Raw genomic sequence first — 16,386 nt, forward strand, 5'->3', positions numbered from 1 at the left:
GATGGATGGAGTCGGGGAATGGATAGATGGATGGGTGGATGGAGTCGGTGGATGGATGGATGGAGTCGGGGAATGGATGGATGGGTGGAGTGGGATGGATGGGTGGAGCAGGATGGATGGGTAGAGCGGGATGGATGGGTGGAGCGGGATGGATGGATGGAGCGGGATGGATGGGTGGAGCGGGATGGATGGGTGGAGCGGGATGGATGGGTGGAGCGGGATGGATGGATGGAGCGGGATGGATGGGTGGAGCGGGATGGATGGGTGGAGCGGGATGGATGGGTGGAGCGGGATGGATGGGTGGAGCGGGATGGATGGGTGGAGCGGGATGGATGGGTGAAGCGGGATGGATGGGTGGGATGGATGGGTGGGATGGATGGATGGGTGGATGGAGTGGGATGGATGGGTGGATGGGTGGATGGAGTGGGATGGATGGATGGGTGGATGGAGTGGGATGGATGGGTAGAGTGGGATGGATGGATGGGTAGAGTGGGATGGATGGATGGATGGATGGATGGATGGGTGGATTGGGATGAATGGATGGGTGGAGTGGGATGGATGGATGGATGGATGGATGGGTGGAGTGGGATGGATGGATGGGTGGAGTGGGATGGATGGATGGGTGGGATGGATGGATGGGTGGAGTGGGATGGATGGATGGATGGGTGGAGTGGGATGGATGGGTGGATGGGTAGAGTTGGATGGATGGGTGGATGGGTAGAGTGGGATGGATGGGTGGAGTGGGATGGATGGATGGAGTGGGGGGATGGATGGATGGAGTGGGGGGATGGATGGATGGAGTGGGGGGATGGATGGATGGAGTGGGGGGATGGATGGATGGATGGATGAAGTGGGGGGGGATGGAGTGGGGGGATGGATGGATGAAGTGGGGGGATGGATGGATGGATGGAGTCGGGGAATGGATAGATGGATGGATGGATGGATGGAGTCGGTGGATGGATGGATGGAGTCGGGGAATGGATGGATGGGTGGAGTGGGATGGGTGGATGGAGTGGGATGGGTGGATGGAGTGGGATGGATGGAAGGAGTGGGATGGATGGAGTGGGGGGATGGATGGAGTGGGGGGATGGATGGAGTGGGGGGATGGATGGAGTGGGGGGATGGATGGAGTGGGGGGATGGATGGAGTGGGGGGATGGATGGATGGAGTGGGGGGATGGATGGATGGAGTGGGGGGATGGATGGATGGAGTGGGGGGATGGATGGATGGAGTGGGGGGGATGGATGGATGGAGTGGGGGGGATGGATGGATGGAGTGGGGGGGATGGATGGATGGAGTGGGGGGGATGGATGGATGGAGTGGGGGGATGGATGGATGGAGTGGGGGGATGGATGGATGGAGTCGGGGAATGGATGGATGGAGTCGGGGAATGGATGGATGGAGTCGGGGAATGGATGGATGGAGTCGGGGAATGGATGGATGGAGTCGGGGAATGGATGGATGGAGTCGGGGAATGGATGGATGGAGTCGGGGAATGGATGGATGGAGTCGGGGAATGGATGGATGGAGTCGGGAAATGGATGGATGGAGTCTGGATGGAGTCGGGGAATGGATGGATGGATGGATGGATGGATGGATGGATGGATGGAGTGGGGGGAAGGATGGATGGGTGGAGTGGGATGGATGGATGGGTGGAGTGGGATGGATGGATGGGTGGAGTGGGATGGATGGATGGGTGCAGTGGGATGGATAGATGGAGTGGGGGGGATGGATGGAGTGGGGGGGATGGATGGAGTGGGGGATGGATGGGTGCAGTGGGATGGATGGGTGGAGTGGGATGGATGGATGGAGTGGGGGGATGGATGGATGGAGTGGGGGGATGGATGGATGGAGTGGGGGGATGGATGGAGTGGGGGGATGGATGGATGGATGGGTGGAGTGGGATGGATGGGTGGAGCAGGATGGATGGGTGGAGCGGGATGGATGGGTGGAGCGGGATGGATGGGTGGAGCGGGATGGATGGGTGGAGCGGGATGGATGGGTGGAGCGGGATGGATGGGTGGAGCGGGATGGATGGGTGGAGCGGGATGGATGGATGGATGGGTGGAGTGGGATGGATGGGTGGAGTGGGATGGATGGGTGGAGTGGGATGGAGTGATGGATGGATGGATGGAGTGGGGCGATGGATGGATGGATGGATGGAGTCGGTGGATGGATGGATGGATGGAGTCGGTGGATGGATGGATGGATGGAGTCGGTGGATGGATGGAAGGAGTGGGTGGGATGGATGGATGGAAGGATGGGTGGGATGGATGGATGGGTGGGATGGATGGATGGGTGGGATGGATGGGTGGGATGGATGGATGGGTGGAGTGGGATGGATGGGTGGAGTGGGATGGATGGATGGGTGGTTTGGGATGGATGGATGGGTGGAGTGGGATGGATGGATGGATGGGTGGAGTGGGATGAATGGGTGGGATGGATGGATGGATGGGATGGATGGATGGATGGGTGGAGTGGGATGAATGGGTGGGATGGATGGATGGATGGGATGGATGGATGGATGGGTGGAGTGGGATGGATGGATGGATGGATGGATGGGTGGAGTGGGATGGATGGATGAGTGGGATGGATGGATGAGTGGGATGGATGGATGGATGGATGGATGGGTGAAGTGGGATGGATGGGTGGGATGGATGGATGGATGGATGGATGGATGTGTGGGATGGATGGGTGGGATGGATGGATGGATGGGTGGGATGGATGGATGGGTGGGATGGATGGGTGGGATGGATGGATGGGTGGGATGGATGGATGGATAGATGGGTGGGATGGATGGATGGATGGATGGATGGATGGATGGATGGATGGATTGGATGGATGGATGGATGGGTGGGAGAGATGGATGGATGGGTGGGATAGATGGGTGGGTGGAGTGGGATGGATGGATGGAGTGGGATGGACGGATGGATGGATGGAGTGGGGGGATGGGTGGAGTGGGGGATGGGTGGAGTGGGGGGATGGATGGAGTGGGGGGATGGATGGATGGATGGAGTGGGGGTGGATGGATGAAGTGGGGGGATGGATGGATGGAGTGGGGGGATGGATGGATGGAGTGGGGGGATGGATAGATGGAGTGGGGGGATGGATAGATGGAGTGGGGGGATGGATGGATGGAGTGGGGGATGGATGGATGGAGTGGGGGGATTGATGGATGGAGTGGGGGGATGGATGGATGGAGTGGGGGGGTGGATGGATGGAGTGGGGGGGATGGATGGATGGAGTCGGGGAATGGATGGATGGAGTCGGGGAATGGATGGATGGAGTCTGGATGGATGGAGTCGGGGAATGGATGGATGGATGGATGGATGGAGTGGGGGGAAGGATGGATGGGTGGAGTGGATGGATGGATGGATGGGTGCAGTGGGATGGATGGATGGATGGATGGATGGATGGATGGAGTGGGGGGGATGGATGGAGTGGGGGGATGGATGGAGTGGGGGATGGATGGGTGCAGTGGGATGGATGGATGGGTGGAGTGGGATGGATGGATGGAGTGGGGGGATGGAGTGGGGGGATGGATGGATGGAGTGGGGGGATGGATGGATGGAGTGGGGGGATGGATGGATGGAGTCGGGGAATGGATGGATGGAGTCGATGGATGGATGGAGTCGGGGAATGGATGGATAGATGGATGGGTGGAGTGGGATGGATGGATGGAGTGGGGGGATGGATGGATGGATGGAGTTAGGGGATGGATGGATGGATGGATGGATGGAGTGGGGGGGATGGATGGATGGGTGGAGTGGGATGGATGGGTGGGTGGAGTGGGATGGATGGGTGGGTGGAGTGGGATGGATGGATGGGTGGAGTGGGGGGATGGATGGATGGGTGGAGTGGGGGGATGGATGGATGGAGTGGAGGGATGGATGGATGGAGTGGGGGGATGGATGGATGGATGGAGTGGGGGGATGGATGGATGGATGGAGTGGGGGGATGGATGGATGGATGGAGTGGGGGGATGGATGGATGGATGGAATGGGGGGATGGTTGGATGGGTGGAGTCGGAGGAATGGATGGATGGATGGATGGATGGGTGGAGTGGGAGGGATGGATGGATGGATGGAGTGGGATGGAGTGGGATGGATGGATGGATGGATGGAGTGGGATGGATGGATGGATGGAGTGGGGGGATGGATGGATGGAGTGGGGGGATGGATGGATGGAGTGGGGGGATGGATGGATGGAGTGGGGGGATGGATGGATGGAGTGGGGGGATGGATGGATGGAGTGGGGGGATGGATGGATGTAGTCGGGGAATGGATGGATGTAGTCGGGGAATGGATGGATGGATGGATGGATGGAGTGGGGGATGGATGGATGGAGTGGGGGGATGGATGGAGTGGGGGGATGGATGGATGGATGGGTGGAGTGGGATGGATGGGTGGAGTGGGATGGATGGGTGGAGCGGGATGGATGGGTGGAGCGGGATGGATGGGTGGAGCGGGATGGATGGGTGGAGCGGGATGGATGGGTGGATGGGTGGAGTGGGATGGATGGGTGGAGTGGGATGGATGGATGGGTGGAGTGGGATGGATGGATGGATGGATGGAGTGGGGCGATGGATGGATGGATGGAGTCGGTGGATGGATGGAAGGAGTGGGGGAGATGGGTGGGATGGATGGATGGGTGGGATGGATGGATGGATGGATGGGTGGAGTGGGATGGATGGATGGGTGGAGTGGGATGGATGGATGGGTGGTTTGGGATGGATGGATGGATGGGTGGAGTGGGATGGATGGATGGGTGGAGTGGGATGAATGGATGGGTGGATGGATGGATGGATGGATGGGATGGATGGATGGATGGGATGGATGGGTGGAGTGGGATGGATGGATGGGTGGAGTGGGATGGATGGATGAGTGGGATGGATGGATGGATGGATGGATGGATGGGTGAAGTGGGATGGATGGGTGGGTGGGATGGATGGATGGATGGATGGATGGGTGGGATGGATGGGTGGGATGGATGGATGGATGGATGGGTGGGATGGATGGATGGGTGGGATGGATGGATGGATAGATGGGTGGGATGGATGGAGGGATGGATGGATGGATGGATTGGATGGATGGATGGATGGGTGGGAGAGATGGATGGATGGATGGGTGGGATAGATGGGTGGGTGGAGTGGGATGGATGGATGGAGTGGGATGGATGGATGGAGTGGGGGGATGGATGGAGTGGGGGATTGGTGGAGTGGGGGGATGGATGGATGGATGGAGTGGGGGTGGATGGATGGATGAAGTGGGGGGATGGATGGATGGAGTGGGGGGATGGATGGATGGAGTGGGGGGATGGATGGATGGATGGAGAGGGGGGATGGATGGATGGAGTGGGGGGATGGATGGATGGAGTGGGGGGATGGATGGATGGAGTGGGGGGGATGGATGGATGGAGTGGGGGGATGGATGGATGGATGGAGTGGGGGGATGGATGGATGGATGGAGTGGGGGGATGGATGGATGGAGTGGGGGGATGGATGGATGGATGGAGTCGGGGAATGGATAGATGGAGTCGGGGAATGGATAGATGGATGGATGGAGTCGGGGAATGGATTGATGAGTGGGATGGAGTGGGATGGGTGGATGGAGTGGGATGGGTGGATGGAGTGGGATGGGTGGATGGAGTGGGATGGGTGGATGGAGTGGGATGGATGGATGGAGTGGGGGGATGGATGGAGTGGGGGGATGGATGGAGTGGGGGGATGGATGGAGTGGGGGGATGGATGGAGTGGGGGGATGGATGGATGGATGGGTGAAGTGGAATGGATGGATGGGTGCAGTGGGATGGATGGATGGGTGCAGTGGGATGGATGGATGGGTGCAGTGGGATGGATGGATGGGTGCAGTGGGATGGATGGATGGAGTGGAGTGGGGGGATGGATGGAGTGGAGAGGGGGGGATGGATGGAGTGGAGAGGGGGGGATGGATGGAGTGGAGAGGGGGGGATGGATGGAGTGGAGAGGGGGGGGATGGATGGAGTGGGGGGGATGGATGGAGTGGGGGGGATGGATGGAGTGGGGGGGGATGGATGGAGTGGGGGTGGATGGATGGAGTGGGGGGGATGGATGGAGTGGGGGGGTGGATGGATGGAGTGGGGGTGGATGGATGGAGTGGGGGGTGGATGGATGGAGTGGGGGGTGGATGGATGGAGTGGGGGGGGGATGGAGTGGGGGGGGGTGGATGGATGGATGGAGTGGGATGGATGGATGGATGGATGGAGTGGGATGGATGGATGGATGGATGGAGTGGGATGGATGGATGGATGGATGGATGGATGGATGGAGTGGGATGGATGGATGGATGGATGGATGGAGTGGGGGGATGGATGGATGGATGGATGGATGGATGGAGTGGGGGGATGGATGGATGGATGGATGGATGGATGGAGTGGGGGGATGGATGGATGGAGTGGGGGGATGGATGGATGGAGTGGGGGGATGGATGGATGGAGTGGGGGGATGGATGGATGGAGTGGGGGGATGGATGGATGGAGTGGGGGGATGGATGGATGGAGTGGGGGAGATGGATGGATGGATGGATGGAGTGGGGGGATGGATGGAGTGGGGGGGGATGGATGGATGGAGTGGGGGGGGATGGATGGAGTGGGGGGGGTGGATGGAGTGGGGGGATGGATGGATGGAGTGGAGGGGGAGGGATGGAGTGGGGGGATGGATGGATGGAGTGGGGGGGATGGATGGAGTGGGGGGATGGATGGATGGAAGGAGGGATGGGGTGATGGATGGCAGTCTGATGCGAGGCGTGGGGAGCGGGGGAGCAGGGGAGCAAGGATTGTTTAAAAAAAGGATGTAAGCTTGTGGCTTCTGCCTTTCCGGGGGTATTGTCGAGCGTGACCTTTCTCTAGGAATGCAGCAGATGGTCCTGTTTATGACCTGCAGAGCGTGCTTCAAGAGCCTGGTGAGGGGCGGGAGAGCGAGCAAGAAACCTCGCAACATTAACAAAACAAAGAAGAAAGCAACCAAAGGGAAGGGAAAGAGTAACACCAGAACGAAGGATAGGAGAAATGGCAGATGGGTGGATCATACATAAAAAAAAAATTAAAATTTAAACAAGCCAAAGAAAGCAGGAAACAATAAATAAAAAACAAGTGTGTTGAGATATTCACAGGCTTTCAGCTAATTAGTTACACACACAAACATGTAAGCTCGTGGCTTCTGCCTTTCCGGGGGTATTGCTGATGCGTGCGACAAATGGGAGTGAGAGGGAATGAGCAGGCCAAGCGCGCGCCTGGCGAAGCTTCACGCTTCAGTAGACAACATGCATTGGGAGGAATGCGGCTTGGAATCCTCTTGGTCAGAGAGTTGTTTCCAACCCAGTAGGTTCAGAGCAATAAATTGCTCAACCTAAAAATCTCATCCTCAGGGAAAAAGCGGTCTATTTCACTGAGAAAATTCGAGCAGCCAATAGATGTCCAAAAACCCTATTTATCACAGTAAAAACCCCTGCCAAACTCCCAACTCCACAGGACACCGATGTCAGTCAGGAATTCTGCAACTCTCTTGCAGAATCCTTTCAACACAAAGTCAAGGCTGTTTTTGACACATTTATGGAGCAATCCAACGGTTCGACACAGTCTCCCGCCCAAGTCGGTAGGATATAATACACAGCTGGAGTAGTTTCTTCAACTCTCTCATCTTTTACTGCTGTGACCACTGAATAGACAGCCAAAATAATTGGTGCAATTAAATCCATCTCTCCCTCAGACCCCTGTTCCCCTAAAATTCTGCATCTATCTCCAGAAACTGTAGCCATTCCCCTCAAAGCCATTTTCAATGCTATGTTTTCAGCTGGGTGTTTTCCAGTAGAGTGGACTGGAAAAATAAACCCTGTCTGGACGCTACGGACACCATGAATTACAGGCCCATATCCAGACTTTCCTTCCCTACCCTCCGAAAGTGATTGAAAAGGCCATCAACATCGAACTGTCCTCCTTTTTTTTTTCAGAGCGTAATCTTGTACCCCTCCCAATTTGGCTTTCGGCCTATTATAGCACAGACTGGCACTTATTTCGGCCACTAAGGAGCTCAGGCGGACGCTAGATGGAGGGGGGGCGCTGCCCTGATACTCTTGGATTTGTCAGCAGCTTTTGATATAGTTAATTATGCGCTGCTGCTGGACCGTATGGCCTCCATTGGAATTGGGGATATAGCGCTCTCCCGGCTGAACTCCTTTCTGTCCAAGCGGTCTCAATGGGTTGAGCTGGGCAGCTATCAGTCTCCCCCATTCTCATTGCCTTGTGGCTTCCCTCAGGGATCTTCCCTGAGCCCTACACTTTTTAATCTTTGTCACTCTTTGCCACTCCTATGGCCAAATTGATAAAAAGTTACGAATTTGCCCTTGTTTCGTACGCAGAGGATACCCAAATAATCTTCTAATTGAGCAATTCACTCCGCTCTACAGACACCAGATTTCATGATTGAATGAACCAAATAGGGAATTGGATGACAGACAACTGTTTGAAATGTAATTCCTCAAACGGAGGTCCTCATATTTGTAATAATCCCTCCATCTAGACGGACAGCTGATGGCCTGTCCAACTTGGCCCCATACCAATGCCAGTACCTAAAGCGAAAAATCTTAGAATAATCGTAGATACCAAGCTCTCTTTTGAAGCACAGATCAACTCCACCACTTCGGTCTGTTTCTTCACTCTTAAAATTCTCAGGAAACTACTCCCCATGTTTCCCCTGGGGTTAAACAAAACTGTGGTATCTGTACTGATATCATCAAGGCTGGACTATTGCAATGCTCGGTTTACGAGTGCTTCTAAATGCAGAATCCAGAAGTTACACACTGTTCAAAACAATGCCACAAGATTACTATTAGGAATCTCTAAATTTAACTCTGTGACCAAAGCCTTAGTTCATCTCCACTGGCTGCCGGTAGCAAAACGGATCTTATTCAAATCCCTATGCCTTGCATTCAAATCATTGAACAACCTAGGGCCAATGCAACTGGCTAACCATTTTAAAGCCAACATCCCAGCCAGATAGCTCCGATCCACCCAGCTTGGGAATCTTTTTGTTCCGAGAATAAAAAGGGCCAGGTGGGGTGGTAAGTGCTTCTCCAATACAACAATCAAACTGTGAAACTCCTTACCAACATCACTCAAAAAAGAGACAGACCTTCAAAAATGTTGTAAGGGTCTAAAAACATGGCTGTTTGGGCATAACGCTTAATCTACTTGAGCAGAATGTGTCTGCTTTCATGGCTAGCGCCTAGACACCCTATGGTAACGTGCGCTTTATAAATACTTCATCATCATCGTCATCATCATCACTGCTTTTGTTCTCTTCCTAGACACCATCCTGTCATTTACTGTGGCTTCCATTTCTGGCTTGTATTCTATTCCTTTTTCTTTATCAAGTTCAAATGTAATCACAGTTTTGTTCCTCTTTATCTTTCGTTTCTTAATTCTCTTTATGTTCCCTCTTGTAAACTTCATTTAGCCTCTCGATTTCTTCTTGCAGTTATTTATTGTCTCTGCTCCTTGTCCTGTTTCTTCTTCATCTAAAGAGCACTGACATTTCTATACCATTCCCCCTCCTTTTTGTCATCACTTTTCACATCTTCTATCGATTTCCAAATGTATTTTCTTTATCAGTTGTGCTGGTTTTAACTTGCTCTGTGCATCACTATAGCAAATGTTCTAAATACATTTAATTCAATTAAATAAGTACTATTGATTGCCAATTCCACTTTGCCTACTTCAGTCTGTCCAGATCTTGACAGCCTTGCAATATATTTATTTCTCAGTATCTTCCAAGTTCGATGTTTCCCCATACCTATCTCCTACATGATTCTTATGTCTTTGTCACCCAGCGCATTCCCATTCAGTAGCTGTCCCTTTGTTCACGTTTCCCCTTTTCAAGCATGCCTATGTTTCTTACGATCCATTTTGGTCCCCCTACCTCATCTCTTCCCACGACTGTCTCTTTGACTGGGTAGCCCTGTGTGCTTGTTTCCCCATGTCCATGTAGCTCTTTGTTTCCTATGTTTGTGTCTCTGAGTCTTGTCTTGGTCTATGGTATCTTCTGATGTTTGTGTCTCCACCTGTTCCTAGGTCTTCTCCTGTCTGTGTCTACTGATATTTTCTTGTGACTCTCCTGTATCTATCTGTGTCCCATATAAATGTCCCCATATCTGTGTTGCACCTCTCTGGGTCCTAGTGTCAGTGTGCGTTGGAGCTAAAGTGGTGTGCATTTGTTTTGTGCAACCCAGTGAGTAGAATCTACATTCACTTCGTGTATGAACAACTACCCAGGATATGACACGAACATCTGCTTGTATCCCACACTTTATTAGCACAATCTAACTTTGCATCCATGACTTCTACCACCCCTTCATTAGGATACCAAGGAAATAGAGGACATTCAAATCCCTCCCCAACTGTAGTACAGGCAAGATTAAGCTGGTGGATAGAGAAATGTTGTCACTGATTATCTCAACTTCTTCCCTTTTGTCCTAAACTCTGTAAGAAAGCAAAATTCGTTTTTTCGGAGGAGCCAAGACGGCGGCCAAAATGGCCGCATAGACGCCCGGCTCCGCCGCTCGCCCTCACCTCCCACACCATCCTGGCGTCGATCCTGCACCCCGATTGCGGCCAAGTATAGATGAATGCCTGTGGAGCTCGGCGGTGTTACTCCGGCACGAAACCTGCCTCTGATGGCCGAGATCCGTCGTCCCAAACTTTCCGGCCCTTACAATGAGTGAGCCGGGACCTCGAGTGGCGCTGCAGCCGGCGCGCGGCTGAACAACATCGGCTCCGACCGGCCATCTCCGCCCGGTGATCCAGACCGGGACTTATGATTGGACGCAGCTAAAGACGGCCGATCGGAGATTGGCGCTGGCACCCCGGAGCAGCCCAACAAAGGATTACGCCCGTGCCTGATATTGACTGTGAACTCGGTCACACCTACCGACATACGGCCTGGCTTCGCCCTACCCCTTGGACTGCCGGCGACCGATGGATCTCCTTGCACTGCTGTTTTAAGGGAGAATTCGAATGCGCCCGGTAAGCGATTTGCAACGTGGTGGGTGATTATGGTCTAGAGTGCGCCTGATAAGACCCGCTAGTGTGTTTTGGGCAGTGATTGACTTCCTGACTATCGGTGGGGCTTGCTTCCTCTCCTGCTCTGGGGTTCCTTGGAAGAGAGGTGCACTACATTGATCTGTGCAGTGGCGATGGAACCCACAATGCTAGACATCCTACTGGCCCTCACAGATTTGCACTCTGCATTGAGGTGTCGCTGGATGTTCGTGGATGACCCGCAGGTGGCGGCGAGTTGTACAATGGCGGACGGCCAAAATGTTGATCCGGAGCCCGACCTTTCCCGGTTTACCGACGCTGAGGACTCCCTGAAGTGCGTGAAATTAGACTGTGGACTTGGCGGGTCCTGCGGCCGAGCTTATGTGTCTGCTGACTTTTCCACTCTCCAGCTGGCTATTACTGCTCCTGACTTTTATTACCCTGCTTTCTCGACGGCTAGTGTGCCATGGAGTTGCATTATCGCATTAACTTTTTTGCCTTCACTTGCTGCTACATTAGCTTCAAAAGGGACTGCGGACTCATTGAACCTGCCTTCCCACGATGTGCGATGCCTTACTACCTCAGTTCGGACCGGACAAGGCTGAATCTGGACTGTTTAAGTATTTGCTGGATGTTTTTGGTGCCGGATTGTGACACGGCCTTTGGTTATATCTTGGAGTGATTGGGATGACTGTACATTGCTGTTTGCCCTCCATTATGGTGGGCTTACTTGTTTTTCAGGATGGGTGGGGGAGGGGCGTGTCTGGGGCCGGAGCTAGGGTCCTCCTCCTGTTTTCCCTTTTTCGGGGTTCTCTGGGGCGACAGGCATGCCTATGGGGGTGGTGGGCCGTGGCCTTCCGCTGCATGCAGGGTGGGGGGTGGGGATGGGACGTGTTTTCTAGTTTCTTCTTTGTCTCTATGGCCCGCTTTTTCTTTCTTCTTTTCTTGCTCCTTCTTGATAAATCTTTCTTTTTATATCTTTCTTTATAGTTGGAGTCGGGGGTTTGGGTTCCTTGGGAGGATCATTGCTTGTGTCCTTTATTTTACAAAATTCTGTTAACATTGCTCGCTTTGTGAGCGGGTTATTGTGGTTCGGTGGATTGCTCTCGGACTTATGTCTTCATATTGTTCTCCCAATGGTGCGCTTACTTGAAGGCTAATGTACTGTCACGTGAATAGCTTGGTAAACGATGTCGTAATATTGCCTTAGTCTGATCCTGCAACTTTATTATAAACTGGAATCCTCCCACATCCTGTAACACTGTGGACAATTTTGCTCGTTGATCCTGATTTAATGTGACCGGTCTGGCTGGAGAACACAGTGTAGTTATCCTCTGTTGCACGATATTTTGACATCTGGATGTTATTGTTTAATGGCCTTTTGACCTCTATTTGCTTTGCACACATTGTAATCCTGAGGTTTCCAAATAAAAATCTTTACAAAAAAAAAAAAATCGTTATTTCAGTCTTTCTCCCAGGGTGTAATGAGATAGTGCAGCGACTCTCCCCTATTTTTGTTTCCTTTACTGGATTTCCTCTCTCTCTCTGTCCTAAAACGTAGCCAAATCACTGCACAGTGGCTGCGTTCTTTAATAGGAACCTCCTTGGCTGCACTTGCTCATCTGGTTTGCTAAAATGACTAGAATCTGGTGTTTACTTCTTGGCAATAAAACTAGATAAATACAGCAGTATCAAAAGTAGTCGAACGGGAAGCACAAGAAAATGATTTTAAGAGGATTAGCATCAACTTAGTACTGTGACAGAAATCAGTTTAACTGAGCAGAATGTTAAAAACGTGCACTTCAAATGAATGGCATTGATTTTCTCCAATAACTTGAATATCTAATGAACACCAAAAGACGATGCCTCTTAGTTCATTGGTAGAGATGTTTTAAAATTGTGTTTTTTCCCCCATCAAAATAGATGCCAAAATTTGTGAGCTTAAATAGCATTTTTGACACGGAAAAGTTCATTTTCTTTAACACATTTAACAATGTTTGTGAGCACAGTCCTTGGACTACAAGCAGGAAATTCCATCTTCATGAACATACCATAATAATGTTAGACAAGCAGTGACTGTGTTTCCCACAAAATGTTATTTAGCTAGGGAGACACTTGCATACTACTTTAAAATTCCTACTTAAAAATAAATACATTAAAGATCAACTCAAACATAATTCATCTGTGGTGTTCATGATTACTAGTCTTGTGGCGGGTTTTCTAGGGCAGAGGCTGTAAAATTTTACTGTGACATAGAAAGCATGTTTTCATGAAAGCTCAACTCACTCATGAAAACTCACTTTAAATGCTAACTACTTGGAATTCTCTTCTATTTGTGTAAATCTAAGGATGTAGCAATAGTCTTTCTTCTTTGATAGCTGCTGCATTATCAAATGTGGATGCCAACTCTGATAGTGATGACATGAAGTGGGGTGTTTGAACTCTAGAATTAAGTTCTCTAAGGTCATGACCTAATAAAAGGACTAGATACCATTGATAGATTAAAAACACAAATATTTAGATGTGTTCTTCATCTTTTTCTGGCATGAAAGGATAACTTATGTACATTATCATGAATAGTTTATCCAGAACAAAGTATTGATGCTAATAGGAAGAAGCACTTTTTCAACATGTGATCATCCGTACTCTGATGCACGCTTCGTCTTCCATGGAATTGGGATTTATGACTTTCTCCTGAATCTCCTTAGACTCACTTCTCACTTCTGGTTTTGTTGAAACATATACCACAGACCCACTCCAGTTCCACATTAGAGACGCTCTGGCTTTATTATCAAAAGGAAATTTGGAAGATTCTCGCTAACGTATTAGGGTCATAGGCAATGAAACTAATACGGAGTGATGTTTTCTGGGAGCTCTCACTCTAAAAGTTGGCATTATAACCTCCCTTCCCCAACCTCCAGGTACTATACAACAGCCAAGAGGATTCCCACACTGTGGAACCAATGTTACAGGTGACAAAACTTTTCTTAGAGTACACTATAAATACCTCACAAACCATCCTGTTACTACATGTTTTTTTTTCTTTTCAAAGATCAGTTGGTTTACACAGCATTTTCTCGACCACTTAAAAACCAGTCTCTGCATAAATGGTGTTTGCCTACACTTCGCCAACTGACCAGCTTCCAGATTTCTTCTTACAGGCAACACAGGGAATGTGTTTCTCCGGCCTTATTTTTAGCCTAATTTTTATTCTCTCTCTCTCTCTCTCTCTCTCTCTTCCTCTCCCCCCCACCCCCCTGCCCCCCCGCCCCCCTCCCTACATTACCCAACATCATCTTCTCTTGGTCCATTCCGCCCTCTACTTTTCTTTCATGTTTGTCTTTATTTCCGCTTTCAAGTACCATGTCTTTCTTTCTCATCAATGCCTTCCCTTTTCCAGCTTTCTCTTTTCTCTTTCCACATCCTGCACCATTCTCGCCCAAAAAACTCTTTCTCTCTCTTAGTGATTCTGTCTTCCTCCTTATTTTGTAGACACTGCTCTCCTGTTCACTGCTTCTTCTCTGTCTTTACGTCTCATCACTGGGCCTCTCTCAGTGTCTGTTTCCCCAACCTCCATCCCAAATTCCAGCTCTATATCTACAAGCAGCTGGTCAGGTAACTGCATTTTCTTTCAGCTTAAATGCTTTGCTGCAGCATGAGTTTGTTTGGCACTGTGGATGGATTCTGGAGTTGAGGTGGGGACGTGGAGGGATGGGCTATGCTACCTACAACTTCTTCTTGCATGCTTCCCAATAAGGAATGTATTGTTCCATATTTGCCAATTTAAGAATAATGTGGCCCCTATTGTTGTGGCCTTGGAGAGAATATTGCTGTCTAGTGCTGGACAGTAGGCATGTGTAGCTGTTCTACCTCAGCTGAAAGCCAGACACATTACTTGGGGAATGACTAGTTAGTAAGTAAATGAGAAATGTGGTGATTTCTCAAAGCAACTGTACAACCAGCTTCTTAGCATTAATGCCTGCCAAGCAGGTGATGATTAGCGTTTAAGACCAGTTATTGAATGATAAAAGACATTGATTTGAAACCACACGTTCATAAGTAAGGATGCGTTTCAAATCAGTTCATCACTGGGCCAATGTCGTAAATGTTTGCCTAGCCTTTGGGCTGGAGAATTCTGATACTTTTGACACAGCAACAAATTTCAGCAACATGCCAGTAAATGACCAAAGAAAATTGAGTGTCAAAGGGAAAAGCTGGGAGTCAATCAGCTGTTGACTTTTCAGAATCCAGGATGAATTAGTGAGTAAGAAATATTTATTCCTAACCCATGGGAAGGAAACCAGTCTGGTATTACTTCCCACCTGATGAAAGCTTTCATTAAACTATTGAGAAGAGCATTCACAAGTACTGATTTGGCAAAAAAGAAAAACAACTGCTTTGCTAGGCAAAGGGAAGACAGAAAAGCAATTGATACAGCAAGCTCTAGTGCAAGAAAGCTGGTACTTTGACAAAATAGGGAAGGAAAGTGATACACCTCTAAAGGATAGAAATGAAGAACGTAAGATTGCTTATGAAAAGGTGATAGAAAATGTCTTATTACTTCTTTATTTTTATGTAACAGTTAAGTACTTCGTTAAAGCCTCGACACTTATCTTTGGAAGGGCTGCAATTGTACACTTTGTTTGAAATGTATAAAATGCCAATTGACAAATACCAAAATGGAAACTTGTTGCAGAAGAGTAGGGTACCGAGCCAATAAAATTAACAGCTTTACCAGACAATAGCATCTACTAGCAAAGTGATAGGCTTTCAGTGTCTATTAATTACAATGTGTCAACTGGTCTGCAGTATTAAGGCCTTTTACTGAAAAAGCACAGTTGGTCTTGAGGAACCTGTTAATACAAACTGTACACTGTGTTCATGATTTTATTTTCAGTAATAAAACCTTGCATATGTATCAAATAAAGCTATATTGGCCCAATATCACTCTAGATCACCACAGACAACAAACATATTATTAGGAACTCTGTCTCTAACATGCTGTGAAAAACACCAGTCTTCAAAATTATAAGAAATGATAGTGCATGTATTCCTGTGAGCATGTGTGTGCTTATGTGTTTGCTTCTTTACAAGTGCCTGATAGGATGCATTTGGCCACCTGAGGCTTACCTTCTTCATTAGGGACTTGTGGTGATGGGACTGTAAGGACTGTCAGGATTCAAGCAAGCCGGGCCGAAGACGGCTGAAATGCCAGATACCGGTCCCCGGTAGCTTGTCTCCTTTCTGGTGAAGAATTGGCTTGGTAGTTTAGTCTGCCCTGTTCCCATGATGCACTGGGCCAGGGACAGACTGATT

At 50.1% G+C, this 16,386-nt stretch overlaps 1 protein-coding gene across 2 annotated transcripts in view; it reads left to right on the forward strand.

Moving 5' to 3' along the window:
• The window catches only part of CEP350 (centrosomal protein 350), a 1,459,870-nt gene that overhangs the window by 1,105,647 nt on the left and 337,837 nt on the right, over positions 1-16,386 (forward strand). The window contains exon 28 of one of the 2 annotated variants that reach the window (XM_086955422.1): positions 14,563-14,685. The exons of the other annotated variant lie outside the window; for it this stretch is intronic. Within the exon in view, the coding sequence (XP_086811548.1) occupies positions 14,563-14,685 (123 nt within the window). The remainder of the gene's footprint in view (positions 1-14,562; positions 14,686-16,386) is intronic. 2 annotated transcript variants of the gene reach the window in all.

This window comes from Lissotriton vulgaris, chromosome 1_1 (genome assembly GCF_964263255.1).
Source record: "Lissotriton vulgaris chromosome 1_1, aLisVul1.2, whole genome shotgun sequence".
Taxonomy (NCBI): domain Eukaryota; kingdom Metazoa; phylum Chordata; class Amphibia; order Caudata; family Salamandridae; genus Lissotriton; species Lissotriton vulgaris.